The 17,297-nt window shown below is 51.7% G+C and overlaps 4 protein-coding genes across 4 annotated transcripts; 1 reads left to right on the top strand and 3 right to left on the bottom strand.

The window, feature by feature from the left end:
• The first annotated feature begins 1,747 nt into the window (after positions 1-1,747).
• Positions 1,748-2,658, top strand: BO70DRAFT_363310 (uncharacterized protein). Its single transcript, XM_025543530.1, has one exon. The coding sequence runs from the start codon at positions 2,089-2,091 to the stop codon at positions 2,251-2,253; it is 165 nt and encodes a 54-aa protein (XP_025397941.1). The 5' UTR covers positions 1,748-2,088; the 3' UTR covers positions 2,254-2,658.
• A 7,393-nt stretch (positions 2,659-10,051) lies between these two features.
• Positions 10,052-11,032, bottom strand: BO70DRAFT_388207 (endo alpha-1,4 polygalactosaminidase; the record flags this gene model as incomplete). Its single annotated transcript, XM_025545970.1, has 2 exons — positions 10,052-10,837; positions 10,985-11,032. The coding sequence occupies 2 exons, from the start codon at positions 11,030-11,032 to the stop codon at positions 10,052-10,054; spliced, it is 834 nt and encodes a 277-aa protein (XP_025397940.1).
• A 2,425-nt stretch (positions 11,033-13,457) lies between these two features.
• On the bottom strand, positions 13,458-13,837 carry BO70DRAFT_363307 (uncharacterized protein). The gene has a single exon (XM_025543529.1). It carries the CDS (start codon positions 13,825-13,827, stop codon positions 13,546-13,548), a length of 282 nt encoding a protein of 93 aa, XP_025397939.1. The 5' UTR covers positions 13,828-13,837; the 3' UTR covers positions 13,458-13,545.
• A 1,894-nt stretch (positions 13,838-15,731) lies between these two features.
• On the bottom strand, positions 15,732-17,076 carry BO70DRAFT_388206 (GNAT family N-acetyltransferase). Its single transcript, XM_025545969.1, has 3 exons — positions 16,827-17,076; positions 15,991-16,599; positions 15,732-15,882 (listed from the first exon to the last, which is right to left on the bottom strand). The coding sequence occupies exons 1-3, from the start codon at positions 16,938-16,940 to the stop codon at positions 15,844-15,846; spliced, it is 762 nt and encodes a 253-aa protein (XP_025397938.1). The 5' UTR covers positions 16,941-17,076; the 3' UTR covers positions 15,732-15,843.
• Positions 17,077-17,297: the final 221 nt, after the last annotated feature.

The raw sequence follows: 17,297 nt of genomic DNA, 5'->3' as shown, positions 1-17,297 counted from the left end.
TGTTTGTTTGCCCCCAACAGCTGGCAGGTGTTCATGCAAACAAAAAAAAATTAAATACCTCATCGCTCGTCTCCTCGATAACATCTCCCTCTCTGTTGATACCGGTTTCCCGCTGACTGCTCTGCCGCCTACTACCTAGGTTGAATGTCGGCCGGCAGTGGGCCGAGACCTTCCTGCGTTTCTGTATATGGTACCATGAGTGGGAAGTTCCCACCATCATGCATGTCCCACGGAGAACAGCCGAATATTCCATGCTAGTCGCTTTAATTACTTAATTTAGGTTCGCGAGGTATCAGGAAGGCCGGACGGGAAACGGAGAGCAGAAAAAATAGTTAGAAGGATTCCACTATGTTCTTGGCACCGTTACCTCCCGATCTCTTTCCGATCTCTCGGAATCCTACTCATGCGACCCCATCAGCGCACGGCAACCCGGTATGTGGCCGAAGCATCGACCCTCATTGACTGATTCTTCAGCGGGAAAACGAACTGGAGACCGACCATCATCTGCTCAAATGCGGTAGAGCCCGTGCGTTGGGGAGGTACGTTGTCTGGATGCCCAGCTGCCTGCTGTGAGGGTTCATATTCTCTCACTGGGCTTCTTGGAAGCCTGCACGAGGTAACTACCTCTGGCTGGGAACTCTCTGAACCAGACCATCTCTAACGCAGGTCCTCTGCGTGATGAGCCGACTCCGACTGCCGTGATCTGTACCCGAGCCCGGTCAGTTGCCTGGTTCAAGCTGTCAACCGGGGTGGCACCATGCTCCCAAATTACCTCGTGGATAAAGTTATTAATGACATGGGTTCTTCAAGAGGGGACCAGACGCAGGATGATCAATGGGAAAGGAGGGGGGCTAGACGTCAGTCAATCGAATCCAGAGGGTGCGGAAAGGGCAGGACGGGCCAGGCACCATGATATTCGCCTGACCCAATGATGGCCCGCCCCTCTGACAAACTAACTTCTGATTTCCCCATACCCGATATTGGCTAATGCATCCATCTGGCTATCCCGGGGCGATTGCAAACTAGCCAGGCTAACCAATTGCAGCCGCCCCCCCCGGCGATTTCGCACAGCGAGCATGAAGTCGCAGGCCGGTCAGGGTGGCAGGAGGACCTGGCTGTCGACAGGGTCCTAACTCCTGCCTCGGAACACGAGACCTCTGGCCCATCACTGCCTATGCATGAAGATCCTAGTTAGCGCCACGTGTAAATGAAGCATCAACGGCTGCGAGGGACCGCGTCGATCTCCCATTGACCCGATCAGTCCGCGGCAGATGGGGCTTCGCATCGCGGTGGAACGGTATCCGCCGGTGGTCCTCCATACTGATAGCAGCTAGCTAGCATCGTTGCTGCCCGTCAGGGTGATTGATGCACCTCCGTAGCCCGAATGACGTGGGACCCGCCTTTGTGCAGGGACCTGCCTTTGACAAAGTTTCCGGACGTTTCAACGGCCCTGAGGTTCATGGAGCGTGGAGCGGGTCTGTCTACTACTATAGTTGAAAACCAAACCGTGGTGGAACAAATCCCCAATTTGACTTTTTTTTTTGGGTACACCCTGGATTGTCGTTGGCTCGTGGTGTTTATTTCTGTTTTATTTTATCTTTTTCCCCCATTTTTCTATTTTCCCTTTAATCTTTTTTTTTTTTCCATTTTGGCCAGGAAAATCGAACGCATGCATTGGGAAATTAAAAAAGATTTGGCTTTTTTCCCCCTTCCCCCTGTTTAACCTTACGGCAACGGGGCTTGTGATGGGCCTTCACCTTATTTTCCCTTTTCCCTATCCCTGGTGAATTTTTGGAGCTGGCAAACAGTCTGCCCACCATGAGTGGCATATAATATTCGGGAGCTGGAACTCCTCTGGAGGGGCACCCAAAATATTTCCCCCACCTGTCTGTCCGGTACGCGTCTGGCTGTCAATGCCCCCGATCCGTTTGAATCTCCTCCACCGTGCCACATCCCAGGCCTCTCCGAAACCTTCCTCCAACGTCTCGAGCGTTTGCGCCTGTAATCATTGTACTCTGGACTACCGTCTGCCCGCCCCGTTCGGATTGAAATCCCAATTCCAACCTCGATCCCAAGACGACGGCAACAATGTGCCACTACTTTAAAAACTTTTACATCTACAGCACCTGTCGAGAGCCGGCTGCGCACATCATCAAGACCAACATGGACGATGAAAGCAAAGAGCCCAAATGCTCCGACAGTCCGCATGACAGGTTTATTGTGGTCGTGGGGTTATGCCTTCTCTGCCGCTAGCCGACATGAACGGCGGTGTCAATCGCGCCTTCCTTTCTTCCTTCCTTCCAGGGCCGAGACCGAGCTGGGAATTCTGTCCCTCCAGATCGCCATCACGACGACAACATCCCTCGCATCCCCACCTCCTTCACCTCCGCGTTCCATCACAAATACTTGATGTCTTTCCCCCGGGCTCTGGCTCTCGTGCCAGTTTGGATTTCTGTGTAGTTATCCTGTCGATATACTGTTTCTCTTGTACCTTTCTTTCTTGCCTGTTTTATTGGATGGCGACTTTACAATCTTGGAGAGTCAAGCTGGGCTTGATATTCTAACGGAATCGATACCATATACATGCATGGTGCTTGGGGAGTTCAACAAAGACCGGATATCACATCTAGATGGTTTCTGAATGCTTATTTTTCTTCTCTTTCCAACATCAACCTCAACCTGAACCTCAACTACAAAGCTGCCGGTCTGTCCTGCTTCTGTCCCTCTGGCCAGGAAATTAAAAGGAATAAAAAAAAGAAAATGAAAATCGAAAATGAAAATCGAAAATGAAGGAAAAGAAAAGGCGTGTCTGTCTGAGCGGTCGATTTTGTTCGTACCTCCAAGACCCCCATGTGGATTCGATCTAGAACCTGCACCAAACCCGCCAGCGGCATCACATGTTCTACACATGTGCTGCTCCGTCGGAACCTTCAGAAGAAGAGATGGAACGATTTCCTCCGGGGGACCAGGGCCAGCGGGCGAGTAAGAGTAGCGCAATACTGAGGAGACGCTACACAAGGTCCGCCTTGACCCTTTGTTCAGGGTATCTTGCCCGCAAGGTGTCCGGACGGGGGCGCTAGAGACAGCAAGCTAGCGAGCTGGCTATCAAGTGTCCGCGATGGCCTCTGACGCAAAGGCCTGCTTACCCTGCGAGGCCCGCGAGGACTCAGTGCTGGACCTGCTACGCAACCCGTTGCCTGCCAAGAGGGTGCTGCACCTACGGGGGGCCAGATGGCGTCTGAAGTCTGTGCTTTTCCGCTTAGACAGCGACCGGCCGAAAGGTGAACCCCAGTGGTCCACTCCACTGTGAATCCTAGCCGGGCGGGCGGCTTTAGTCTTTACTCTTTACTCTTTAGTCTTGGGCAACCCCCAGGCTATCTTTTTCGTCCTTCCTCCCCGATGTTCAGTGTTAGTGTCAGCGTTGAGGGGTCAAAGGGGGGGGAGGGGGGGGGGTCGCACCAGCTGAAGGTTTTGTCGCCAATCGCAACTGACAGGGATGCCACTCAGAACAAGGCAAAAAGCCAAAGAAAGAGCCGAAGATCGCTTCTCTCCCACTGGCTGCTTCAGTCACCGAACATCCGGAGCGCGGAGGGTTTTCATAACGGCAAACTCCACGAAACCACGCTACGCATTACATCTACGGACTATCTCTCTTTCCTTCCTTCTCTCTCCATTCTCCAGAGCGCGCATGCGTGATCCGTGACAGACCGTGGTTACACATCTGCCGGGACGCACGAATAGCGCTAGGCGGACGTTGCATGAGATGGTGGAGATGCTAAGTCACTAAAGCCCTGCTAAGAAACCAACATTTTCCGGGTGGAGATGGAAGGAATTTTCTGGCCGCAGCCATTGAGATGGCCGCGGTCCCAACGACCATCGCAGTTGGCTGCCGCAATTTGTCATGAGCCGGAGATAATAATTTGTCGTCCCACGAATCGGCGGCGCTCGGGTTCTGCCCAGGAGCCCTATAAAGTACGGTTGATTTAGGCCCTCTCTTCCCTACAGTACTACGCTGGACTAAGTCAAGGGGGGGAGTACCTATATGAGGCCCAGCACCCACGACCCCCCCCCCCCCTTCCCCTCAAGCTTACTCTCGGGCCGATGGTGCATTGCTGCAGGGCATGCGGGCAGGTGGCAGGCCCTCTTGAATAAGGTACCTTACGCCGTATACGGAGTAGTACGGCCGGCTGGACGGGCGCCGGGCAACGTATCCATCCATTCTTGATACACCGTACACAGCGGCCTCTCTACCCGGAGGAACAGGCGGCTCAGAGGAGTACTGTGGAGTCCCGATCGTGGAGTACAAACCTAACTGCTGTTCTTCGGTACGGTTGGGCATGATAGTTTTGTCAGATAAGAACCGGAATGCCCCTAGCTTCCGCTGGACATCGACCTTGTCCCAGTGAGGAGAAGGGTGAAAAGGGAAAAGCGGATCAGAACGGAGAACACCTGCGCGCATCCATACTCCTACTCGGTCCGAACTGGATGCGGTTGCAACCCCCGCCAGTCGTCGTATGTACGGGGTATGTATGTGGGTATGTATCTACAGTGTAAGGAAGGATGGATCGATGGACGGACGGCCACCCAGTGGATGGTTCGCAGCATTCGCCCACCTTTACTACGGATATACCGACACCCAGATTCCAGACAGAACCCGACGGGTCAGAAGCAACAAACATTCTGGAATGACTGGATGATTGAATGTGAAGCCGTCGATCACTTTGTCTTCATCCCATCCCTGCCTGTTTCAACCTGACTGGCAATTACTGGGCTCGGCTGGAGGATTGGCCTTAAAAGTTTTCCTCCAATTTTCTTTTTCTTTTCTTTCCCCTTGATCTTCTTTTTCTTGCCCCTTCCCCACCCCCTCCGTTTTTATTTCCCCTTTAAATTTTCCCATTTGGCCCTCCCCAGGCTGCTGTCGCCTGCCGGGTCTGCCATAGGGTGCTTTCAGAACGAGTCCGGCGCCACTAATGCGCGAACAATACCAGCTCGAGACAAGGGTATCCCGCTGCAAATCTTAAATCGCAATCGCTCCTGACGTTCCGACCTACGAGCTACCACGGAGTAGATGCCTCCACGCGATTCCCCATCCCATACTCCGGCCAAGGGGCTGAACGGCGGCGCGATTACCGGATGCAGCGCCTGGCCTATCGGTGCATGGCATGATTTGGCCCTCCGGAGCCCTGCAGAGAGCAAGATTCCAGCGCAGAAGTAGGCAAATCATGCAAGTATGACCTCATCCAAACGAGGACCTCATTGTTTTTTGTTTGCTTTATGCTGGCCATCAAGGCCTTTGTGTTATTATTATAGTTGGGAAGCGATATTACTGCGCCTGCCTGCCCCGTGCTCCGTAAGGTACGTACTTTACCTAACAATGGCGACGGTGACGGTACCACCCGCGGCCCCGGTCACGTATGACCAGGAAGATACCAGGTAGGTACCACCACCTATCCTGGTCTCTGTCTACCTGTGAGTACCTCTCCGGTACGGGTGAAGGTAGTTTGGATGGGCTGGCATCTTCCCAGAGGTTCCAGAGCACGCATGGGCGTAGAGAGAAGGAGAAGAGAGGGGGAGAGAGAGAGAGAGATGGGCATGGAGGGACTCGTCGACGCGTCCCCGGTCAAATCCGCAATTGCACAGAATCACGAAGACCTAAATTATGGCCTGCGTGTATCAGGGCCATCGATAAGGTTACCGGACGGGCTACCAGCCTGGCTAGGCACCATCAAGGCAATGTCAATGTCCACGCCTACAGTAGCAAACGAGCAAACACGGCATCTTCCGCCCTGCCCGCCTGAACAGGAACAAGGCGTTTCCTAACCAGCCACAGTGTCCGAGCACCCACTTCGCCGGCCCCTTCCACTTCCCCTTCCATTTCCACGTCTATCGCCATCGCCATCGACCTTCCCCAGTCTGCCTCCTCCCCGTGGGTGGCTCCCGTGTCACGACGGCGCATACGTAACGATCGACCCAGGACTGCCCACATCCCGGAATCCACATCACTCCCGCCCTCGGGTTGACGGGGTCAGACCAGTCTTCGGTGCAGGATCACTCGGCTCTCTAGTTCATTCGAGACGATCCGCTTCTCCAAGCTCCTTCATCCTTGGCTGTCCTGTCCGCTCGCCGTACGTCGCCTCGAAAAGGGAGGAGGAAGGAGAAGAAGACGCGTCCGTTCCGTCCCATTTCTAGCACCCTTTCCTGTTCGTTATGCGTTCTTCCACGGGGGACTTCCTGTCCATTGGCTTTCCATGCGACCAGGACATGCGGGAGAGGCGATCCCCGAATAAAGTCCGAAGCCAGACACAAGGCATATCTAGTACAACACTGGATCGACTTGGGGTCTCCACCTAAGTTACACGGATCCTGAGCAATTGATGATGAGTCGATGACCATCCTTCCGTCATCTCTGGAAGCCCGTCACCTTAAAACTGGATCCGATCGATTCCCTGCTCTGGGCTCCAACCCCGGCTTAAGATCAGTCCCGTTGGGGATCGCTGCGCCGCAGAAACCCTCAGCCACGGCTCAACTGCTACTCTCTACCATGGCTCCGAGACACGGCTACTCCGGGCCGGCTCCGAGCCATGGTATGTCAGATCACCTCATCTACTCGAGACGCTTTTCGGGCCCATGCCGAGCCTTGGCTTCCAAATCAAGTCTGCTTGGCAGGAGCAGATACGACTCAGAAGGCACGGGCATCATCTTAGATACTTGTTAGACGGACATCCGGTGCATGCCACCGAGCGGAATATCTCTCCGGTGAGCCCGGGAGTGAGAAGCTGTAGTCGCAGGGAAGCGTCGGCACATACGCGCCCTACCCAGCCAGTCAAGGAAGCTTTTGTTCCGGCAGGTGCTCCAAGTTCCTGTCTACTACTGCCAGTCCCCTGTCGGTTTCCTTATCTGTCTGCGCTGCTAGTCATGTCACAGCACTAGCATCGGCCCAGCCTGGGTTTTTCGTGACTGCGTTGTTCTCTAGTCGACGAATCATCACTCCAGGAGAGATACGTGCTAGGCAACTTGGTACGGTTGTATTATCCGCCATTGAGCATCGCCCTGGGGTCCGATTGACAGATTAGTGCGATGTATGCCGGGAACTCTGCGCCAATGGTTCTTGGCATGCATCGGACAGTGCCTATTATTTCCCCATTCTCTCCCCCCAACTCAGGTGGGAGTGGATCTTTCTCAAGTGAAGGAGGAGGGGGGTGTCATAACCCACATTCTGCGAATGCTTCTTTGGATTTCTCCGGATACGAGGTGCACCTTCCCATAATATAGGGCTCTATACTGCGGCACAACGCGCTAGGGCTGGAATGGCTGGGCGGCAGTCCGTTCCGGCCGGAGCAATGAGAGGACCTTGAAAGGGCCTGCAGAGATTATGCATCCATGTGTATACCGTCTTTGTCTGTTAAGGACCGGGCTCCCATGCCAGTAATCCTTGGCTAAAGCTTGGCCGTTCGATGATGAATATGGAAATTTCCACGAATTCCTCGACTGACCTCGTTGCGATGTCGTCGTCACTTGGAGACTAGACTATGCGTGCCGGTAGACCTCCGGCCTAGGAGCGAATCAAAACTGCAGCTCTCACATCGGATGCTCCGATGAGGTCTTTGATGCATGCGTCTCGGAAATGAATAGGGACAAGGCTTTAGGGGGCGCGCGAGCGCGCCCCATACAACCATATAGACTGTAAATATAGATTACAATAATCTATCTAAATCATATACTCAGTAATCTGTAAAAAAAAAAAAGAAATTATAAAATCTTATCAAGAAAATAATTAAACAGATCTTTACAAGTTTCTTAAGATATAGCTAGATAATCTGTGAAAGGGATGATATCCGCGGGATATGCATACTTCAGTTACATTGAAGGGTGAAGCCCATCTTCTCCCGGGTGTACTTGAGTAAATATATGGGATTCTAGGGGTCCGCAGGTAACTGCGGGTAATGTTAGCCTTTTGGCTCAGTGGCAACAACTCCCCTAGGTTGGTGTCTTACCATAAGAAGACAGACTATCTATAAGGGATGCTTCTAAGATATAGTGTGAGGAAGATAGTCATATCAATTAGGGAGATCTGCGACCGTTTAAGTGATTAACCGGGTACTGGCATATGCCGAACAAGGACCACTTTTCATCTCGACCGGGTGAGAGTTTAGTGGGTTTTCTCAACGACGGAGTACAACATCTGGGCACGCGTGGTAGGCTCTCAATCGTATAGAGGACCAGGACCAGCCCCCAGAATGTATATGTGAAACTTGGATACTATCCAGGGGCTAGGATATATGAATCTCTTGGCATTCTGGGGCGCTGAGAAGGAAGACCTTTGCAATCATCAGACGGCATCATCCCTGCTCATGAACCGTGGGCACGGCTGATTGTGTTCCTGATCTAGGAGAATAGAAGCCAGGATCACTCTTCCTGAACGAACTCTGGTATCAACTGTCGGGATACTTGCTTGGTCCTGTCAGTGTCACTGCCTGGTACCATCATGATCTCAAGTGATGATGCTCCCGGCATTTGATGGTTTTGCCGGTTTCCATGCCAACCATTCTTGATCACGTCATCCACCATAACTAGTTATCTAACTAACTGACTAGATACGCAGTACGCAGTACTATCTAGATAGTCCAGACTATCATGAAACAGAGCAACAGCCTATTTCTGTTTCTGTTTCTGCCGCTGGCGGCTGCGTCCGTGCTTCCCGGGAGCAGTGCTGTCAAGCGCCCTACACTACTGGATTCATTATGGGCATAATTTAGCTTCATCCTGCAAAGTAGATAGATGCATGATGCACCAAGAACTACTCACCGCTGCTAATGTGAATGTCATAGAAAGAAGATAGTTAACTATCGGCCTTATTCTCACCCAGGTCAAACAATAGCCACCCCTCCCCTCGAGCTTGGGCTTGTTCTCTATACACGTACGTATTTACCCGTAGGCTCCCGCATTTTTCTGTCCTGGGGCCTGGGTGGGTGCTTCCAGGCCAATCGATTTCTGCGGGTGTGGGATGTGGGATGGGATTTGATTTGATTTGATTTGATCCAGGGCCGTGCGCGAGATAAGGAGGTTAACTATGCAGTTTGTACCTACTATATACGGAGTAGTATATGGGAGATGGGGAGATGGGAGAAGGGATAGCAGCGGGTGTTAAGGCAGGGATTAGCATCAGTCTTAGTTTTTTGTATTAGATAGTGTCTGTGAGTGATTCTGTTGTCTAGGATGGGATGGGATAGATAGATAGATACCCGGTTGTTTGTTGGGGGGGGGGTATACTATAGATAGAGCTAATGGGTTATCTATCTGATTGTCTGGTTGGTTAGTGGGTAGATAGTGGTGTGGTGTAGTGTAGTGTGGTGTAGTATAATGTAGTGTAAAATAGTGTCTAGTAGCTAGTAAGCTATGCACAGCTCGGATAATTCTACGTCCGTCTTCCCTGTCTTCTATTGCAATTTGCATCTGCATCTTATTGAGAATTGGAGAACTTGAGCTTGAGATTGAGACTGACACTGATGTTTTTACTTTTTCCTGCGATGATGTCGTACCTTGGTATTGCTATTCCTTGGTGTGTTTCCCACTGCACACTGAACTGCAGAGAGAGGGGTGATATCTTCCCGATCGGGCATTTTCTATACTTCCAGTTGGGTACTCGGTTCTCGGTACTCAGTACTCAAGTACCTCGACTTAGATAAGTAGCTACAGCTAGGGCAATAGTATTGGCGGCGGATAATACTATAGTTACAACTTCAGTAAGAGGGAGATAAGAATGATTCTCAAAAATCATCGTCTGCACTGCATCAAGCACAAAGTCACTGCCAGCCGGCTGGACGAGCAAGCAAGAAGCGAAATGGGTTTAGTAATAAGGCCAGCTGGGCGAAAGAAAGTCAAGCAACGATATGAAACGCAACCAGGTGAGTAACGTAACCAAGCAGACGACTGAGCAGCAGCGCAGCAGCAGTAGTAAGAAAGAAAGAAAGAAAGAAAGAAAGAAAGAAAGAAAGAAAGAAAGAAAGATATCAACCCTTGTCTCTTATCTCTCCCCTCTCTCTTCTTCCTACTAACAATTCTGCAGCCACTTATCCAGCTTCATATTCTTCATCACCGTGGAAAACAAACCCGAGTTCTCGAATTCACACGCCTGCTTCTTCTTCTCATCATCGACCGGGTTCTCATCAGCCACGTCCTCTCCCTTGGGATACTCAATATGGAAGACGGGTTTGCCCTGTTCCACAAACGGCGCAAACATCTGACACTCGTGCTTCTGCGCACACTGCTCATTGACACTCCACTGCATATGATCGATGGTCTGACTGATGATCTCGCCCGCGTTCTTCAACCCGATCGCCAAGCCACGACTGCTCGCCTCCTTGGCCAGCCACAGCACGTACTCCACGGAATCCTTCTCGGTCAGCCCCAGTCCGTTGTCATTGTTGTACCCGTCCACGTTGTCGGGGTCCACGCCGTCGCAGCCGTTGTACGCCGCGAGATCCAGACGCGAGGACATGATGCTGCGGACGTTGGGCGAGTTGATGTTCAGCCAGCGCTCGGTGTGCCAGTCGGCATTGGTGAGGTTCTTGCCCATGTCCTCTTCGTGGAATCGGCGGTGGTCGCAGCGGTAGGGCTCGTACGTGCCGGCGGAGAAGTAGCAGATCACCTTGCGGTTCTTCGCGTGCAATGTGTCGATGGTGGGTTTGTGATTGATGAACAGGTCGATGTCGTACACCTCCACGTTCAGCATCGAGTCTGTCAGCTTTTCGGGAAGCTCGATCTGCCAGGTTGTGCCTACGCGGGGCTGCCAGATTGTGGTGTTGACGGGGGTGGGCGAGGTGGATGGGAGGAGGGTCTCATTGTCGCAGGAGTCGGGGGAGTCGATGGGGTCGGGGGAGTCATCGTCGTCAAAGGAACAAGAGGGGTCGGAGGAGTCGTCGCTGTCGATGGGTGCGAGGTCGGAGGAGGAGCGTGGGATGGCAAAGGCGGAGGATCCCTGGACCAGCAGGTGGGAGAGGAGAAGGAAGACAAAGTAAACAGGGAAGATCATTATGAAGGTATGTTTCGGTTGGTGGTTGATCAAGTGGGATGGTAGGGACGGACAGGAATCGAAGTCAAGAGGGGTGAGAGAAAGGAAGTGAGGAACCGAATGAGGAAGCAGGATGGGTTCGAGGCGCGAACAGCCTGGTTATATACCCCGTCCGCATCTGATATTCACAGACACCAGGCAGGCAGACACAGCCTGCCTGCTGCGTCTCACCCCTCATTTCACCGGATCAAAGGAACGTGAATCACAACCCTGCCGCCACGATCCCGCGATCTTTCAGCCAGTGGTAGGTGGCTCTATCCATCCAGGGTCAGTGATGACCAAGGGGGGGGGGGGGGGGGGAAGGTGGATGCCAATCACGAAATCACAGGGAGGCCATCATCCATTCCTCCTTATGAATTCCATCCATAGGAACTACAACCCCCTACACCCTCTCTCGAACCCCGATACAATTCCCCTCTACAGCACCCCTCCCAGTCTCCAAAGGTCTATCACCATTGGCCCAATAACCAAACTCACACAGCAGCAAGATACAAATCCCTCTTCATCTTCTGATCACTGAAACCAGGATCAAGCCCACAGTCACCAATAATGATCGTCGATATATCAGAACCATGGGTATAACGGCACCCTGGATCTCTCACTCACCCCTACTCATTCAACTTAAATCTCCGGATCAATGCGAGTGGCGCGCGCATGGCGGACTCGGCTTCCATATGACGGGGCGGACAGGGGGGTGATGTCCCTGGTGGCGTTATTGTTGTGTGACCGCGACTGTTGGCGCCAACGGCTGGGCGGTTTGAGGTGCGGGTTTAAGGAAAGGTGCGAGGGAAGGATAGATGTGAATTTCATATTGTTTGCTGGTAGGGGGGGGGGTGATGAGCTGGGATCAGGCATGCACTGGCTTATATAGGGAATTAGGTCCGATGAAGGTGTGTTTTCTTTGGGTTATAGGGTGCGTATGGGTTACCTATCTAGCAGGGGACTTGTTAATAATATAGTATATCTATCTATCTATCTGTTCTATATAATACACAAGTGCAGATTATATTAACTATCATGAAAACGGCTGAGTGGATTTGAGAAGTATACAGACATCACTTAGGCTTCTTGACTGCAGCATTGCAGAAACATCACCACCCTACCTAATCTGCAGCCGGGAATCACGCACAGTATATATGTAGATAATACAGCTACCACCATCCATCTCAAGTGGCAGCAGTAAATCGCCGTCGCAAATCTTAAACATTCATTTTTTTTGTATATATATAGTAGAACCAGGGTTGGCGGTGGCGCAGCAGCTACTTATAATAATAGAGAGAGAGGATACTATAGCCTATTTCATCGCTATTCCCCTGTTGGGATCAACATACCTATCATATAATGTTGGTAGATATGCAATTCTCGGTGTTGGAAATGTTGGATATATACTGAGCCACCCACTAGTAATCACCACCATCAATATAACTAGATCACTCTAGCCCCCTAGTTATCCTATCCTCGAACCTATTAACTAACCCATACTGATACTCGGTATATCCAAAAGTGTCAAGTTATTCACATCATCCCTTCCCACCCAGTCCTCAACATCCAGATCATATATCACGCGCACATACAGGGTACCGTATCCGGATAACAGGTTGGTACTTACTTACTTACCTACTTTATGTCCTATGTACTGTAAGTACATAGTAATGTTGGTGATGTACATGCAGCCACCCGTTAAACCCACCCACCCATCCGGCTATCGATCCCGAAACGCCCGTTTTCTTTGTCTCAGAGTCGGGTGCCATGTTTGTTGATCTGTTGGTCTGTTGGTGATCATCATCAATTTGGAATTGGACGGACTAGGTATGTATTTTCCTTTTCTCTCTTCGAGGGGAGTTGTATGTATGTATGTATGTATGTATGTATGTATGTATATTAACTATGTTTTATCTGGGTGTATAGCGCTATAGATGGAGTGGTCATATAAAAGGGTATTTAATATTTATTTCTCTCTGGGTATATAGTATTTTCCGTGTATACTCCGTATATCATCACTCTTATGCAGTGAACTCAAGTCAAGTGAAGTCAAGTCAAGTCCTGTCAAGCCAAGTCAAAGTACAATTACAAACAAATCTCAAAGCATCCTGATTCCTGATTCCCGATTCCCGATTCCCAAAAACATCCAGAATCAACCAAATGGATCAAATTCAACAACATTCAATCCACATCATAATCATTAAATAAATAGATAGATAAATAAATAAATAAACTAGCTTATATACCGATTTTTTACCATTAACACGCCGTATATCTCATAGCAGCTGCCCAGCTGACAGACCTCCCCAGTAAGTCAGTCATCAGTGCATCATGACCCGATCAGGAAACCGTTCGATTCTTCCTCTCCTCTCCTCTCCTCTCCTCTCCTCACTCATTTCCCTTTCATCTATCCATGCATCCCTCCATAAACCAGTCACCGATAAATCAGTCATCCATAAATCAGTCATCGATAATCACACATCGATAATCACTCATCGATAAACCGAAATCCTAAACTTCTGCAAATCCCTCGGCGACGGCAAAACAATCACATGATCATCCGCCGGACTATCCGGCACCAAGAAATCATCCCTGGGAGTCGGACTTAACCCATGACCCGGACCCAAACCAGGCGAATACAGTCTCTCGCGCAGCGGACACGCCACCGCCGCCGGGGGCCGCGTAAGGGACCGTTTGCGCGTGTACGTGTACGTGTACGTGTGCGGGTACGGGAGAATCTGCAGTTTCTCGCACTTGATGTTGGTTTGGGACATGGTGCGGAGGGGGTTGAGGCGGACGGCGGGGGGTGGGGAGAGCTGGAGGTGCTGGGGCTGGGGGGTGCGCGGGGGAAGTGGTGTAGGTGGAGGTGTTTGTTGGTGGTGGGGGGGGGAGTGAGGTTGTGATTGTGATGATGAAAATAGAGATTGAGATTGAGATGGAGAGATGCGGTAGAGGCGGCGCGGGCTGATGGGGTCCGGGAGGAGGTCGGTTTCCTTGGTGAGGGCGGAGGAGAGGGAGGCGGAGGATTTATTGCTGTTAAAATTATTGCTGATGATGTCGTTGTCGGTGTCGTTGTCGATGTCGATGTCGAGGTCGGAGGGGAGGGAGGGGATGGTGTGCAGGGTTGGGTATTGTTTAGAGGGGTCGTCGGATGGGGAGAGTTCGGATTCGGAGGGGAAGACGACGGCGGCCTCCAGGGCTGGGGAGGAAGGGGATGTTTGTTTGTGTTTGTGTTCGTGTTCGTTCGTTGATGTCGTGCGCGTGCGTCTGGGGATGGGCTGGCGGGTGAATAGAGTCCAGAGGGTAATACCAGGACCGCGCTTGATTCGGAGGAGGAGTAATGTTGCGAGAAGGATGAAGATCATCACGGCCGCTGTAAGGATATATGTATTTGTCAGTTAGAGAGCTCTGGTTACGGTTCAATTCAATCCATATGCAATTTGCAAGATGCAATATGCGAGGATCACCGGTCAGGGTCTGGATAGTACCTACCCAGGATGCCCAGAGCTAGTCCTACCCGCTGAGGCAAAGAGAGACCATTATTCCCCCCATCTCGAGCCCTAACTCGAATAACAGAGGACTGGACTCTTGGGAGAAATGAAGCCGTCGACCACGAAATCCCGAATTGGGACATGAATTCACTCCGGTCATGCGATTCCCGATCAAAGCAGACGAAGGAGGCGAGGAAATTGCAACAGACCAGCTGTTGACGGAATCGAATTGAAATGTGGACAGCGAGCGGGCGTGAAGTGTCCGGGCGACGTCAATAATATACAGAGAAAGAGAAAGAGAAAGGCGAGGCAGGGCAGGGGAGGGCCCAAAGGTTTGAGTTGGTTTGGTTGTTCTCAAAAAGAAAGCCACCTACTTTTGGCCCTGAAACTGGGAAAAAAAAAGCCTACCATAACTTACAACGTACGTACCCCATTATAACCTTAAACCGGGCAATCACACGCGACAAGACGGTGGCTCAATGGGCTCTTTGCTCTGCTTGCTACCCCCTGACACGGTCTAGGCCAGGTCAACGCTAGCATGGCACGCCAAAGAAGCCTCCATGATCGACTACCGGCGTCGTGAAACGGCGGTTCAGGGCTCGCTTGACTCGAGTCCTTCCTCCCTAGGTCTCGGACCATCCCAGGCAGCAGAAGGAAGAAACTGGCCCAGGGCAGTACAGCCCAGCAAAACAGCTGACCCAATACACTATTAGTCCATGGTGTCAAAAGTATCTATCCATCCCCTGGTGATTTGAGAATCGCATGGCAGAAGTAAGCAACATCCCTGAATTGCCAAGCAAAGGGGGCCTGACCAACAGTGGAGCCGTGGATCCGTATAGCGTCGTTCCCCGGGTTCCGGCTGTCAGCAACCCAGTAAGTAATAATTCCATTTCGGGGACCAAACGGCAACCGTTGGTGCAAAAAGAAAAGGGGGGGTTTTCTGCAGAGTGCAGCAGCCTAAGCGCCACCGTGAACAAACTCCAAAGGGCCAAAAAAAAAAAAAAAAGAACAAAGACAGAATTCTATTATTTCCATTTTTAGGACCGCCGAAAATCAGCCGCCACATGGAGTCGGAAAATCGTGCTGGTCCGAAAGACCAGCTGATATGGAGTTCTGATAGTTGATACGATCGGACGTCTACGTGCAGGAGACCTGAAGTCTCGTCTCAAGTCTGCAGTCTCAGGCTGATGCTGTCCTGTCGCACCATCCCCCAAACCAGAAAAAGAACCCCAACCCCCAATCCTGCGAACTGCGAACTAGTACTCCGTTCAAACCAAACTTCCAGAGCCCCCATCCCCATCACTGCCCAGCTTTTGGTTCGCGAACCATACAGTAAAGCTGTGGGATAGAGTTTGTTAGCACAACGTTTAGGCAGCAGACGCACGCAGCAGCATAAACCACAACCACAACCACAACCATAAACAAAAACAAAAACATAAAACATACCATACAAACATCCCCCCCATCCCGACACTCCATCTCCATCCTCATCTCAAATCCCAGCTTCTCATAAATGCTCACATTCGGCACATCCCTCGAGCTCTCCAGATAACAGCGGACGCCCTCGCGATCCGCCCGCTCCGTGACGGCCTCGAAGAGCTTCCTCCCCACGCCCCGGCCCTGCCACCGGGGGCTCACCGCGACAATATTGCAGAAGTAGTACCCCCGTGGGTCGTCCCAGATCTGGCTCTGGGCGTCCTGCTGCCGCGCTTTCCAGATCCAGTACCGGTTCGTGCGGAGCCCGCCGCGGCCCCAGTGTCGCACGTTGTTGAGCATCTGGCGGCACGAGAGGAGCCAGTCTTGCGTCCAGGTGTACCAGCTGGGGGGCGTGGAGGGGGGCTGGGGCGGTAGCCAGCAGGATACGCCGATGACGGGGGCTTTTCCTTTTTTTTCTTCTTCTTCTCCTTCTTTCGAGGATAAGAAGGATTCGCTCTCGATAATGGTGTCAGAATCGGTATCGGAGTCTGCTACCTCCCTCGCAACGTGAAAGATCGCGTTCTTGATCCCCCAGAGACATCGCACAGCGAGCGAATCGGAATTGCGCTCTTTGTTGAACTATTTCCCATGGTGCTTCCCCCCGATGGAACGCAAGTCGGCGACTAGATGCTTAGATACTAATCGACCGAACCCGCGTCCGGGGAGAGAGGTGGTCAGCTGACTTGCTTTTTGCATAGCTACCCTTCACTGATAATCTTCGCTGCAAACTATCCCAGGATGCACCAAGGACACTCTAGCACACTCCAGGACAAGTGGGTGCGGGCGTGGGCGTGATTGTGACTCACCTGCTCAGATTCAAAAACCCACTGGAAATACGGATCCTCTGCAAATGCGGACTGGATGATTTCAATCGCTGCGGGGATGTCGGTCTCCGTGAGGGGCGTGACTTTTATGGCCATTGCGTGTGCTGGTTTGGTTGGCTTGGCTGCGTGAATGCGATGCTGCAGTGGATGGTCAGCGCGTGTTACGCATTGCTGTGGATACAAGGACTTACGAGGTTGGGTAAGCTGGTAAGTCGGTGGTAGGTAGGTAGGTAGATTGTGTCGACCTCCAATTCAATTCAGCTCAGTTCAGCTCAACTCAACTCAATCAACTCTCCTCAGAGCTGCGCAAATAGATAGATAGACAGCTGCGCGTGGATAAGTAGGTACCTTACGCGAAAGAGCAAAAGACACCGAAGTGGTACAGACATGGAGATAAAAGCAGAACGAGCGAGACCGGTCGGCAGCGAAGAACGCCCGCGGATTGGTCGGAAG

This window comes from Aspergillus heteromorphus (assembly GCF_003184545.1).
Source record: "Aspergillus heteromorphus CBS 117.55 chromosome Unknown BO70scaffold_18, whole genome shotgun sequence".
Taxonomy (NCBI): domain Eukaryota; kingdom Fungi; phylum Ascomycota; class Eurotiomycetes; order Eurotiales; family Aspergillaceae; genus Aspergillus; species Aspergillus heteromorphus.
This window is presented reverse-complemented; position numbering and strand designations above follow the sequence as displayed.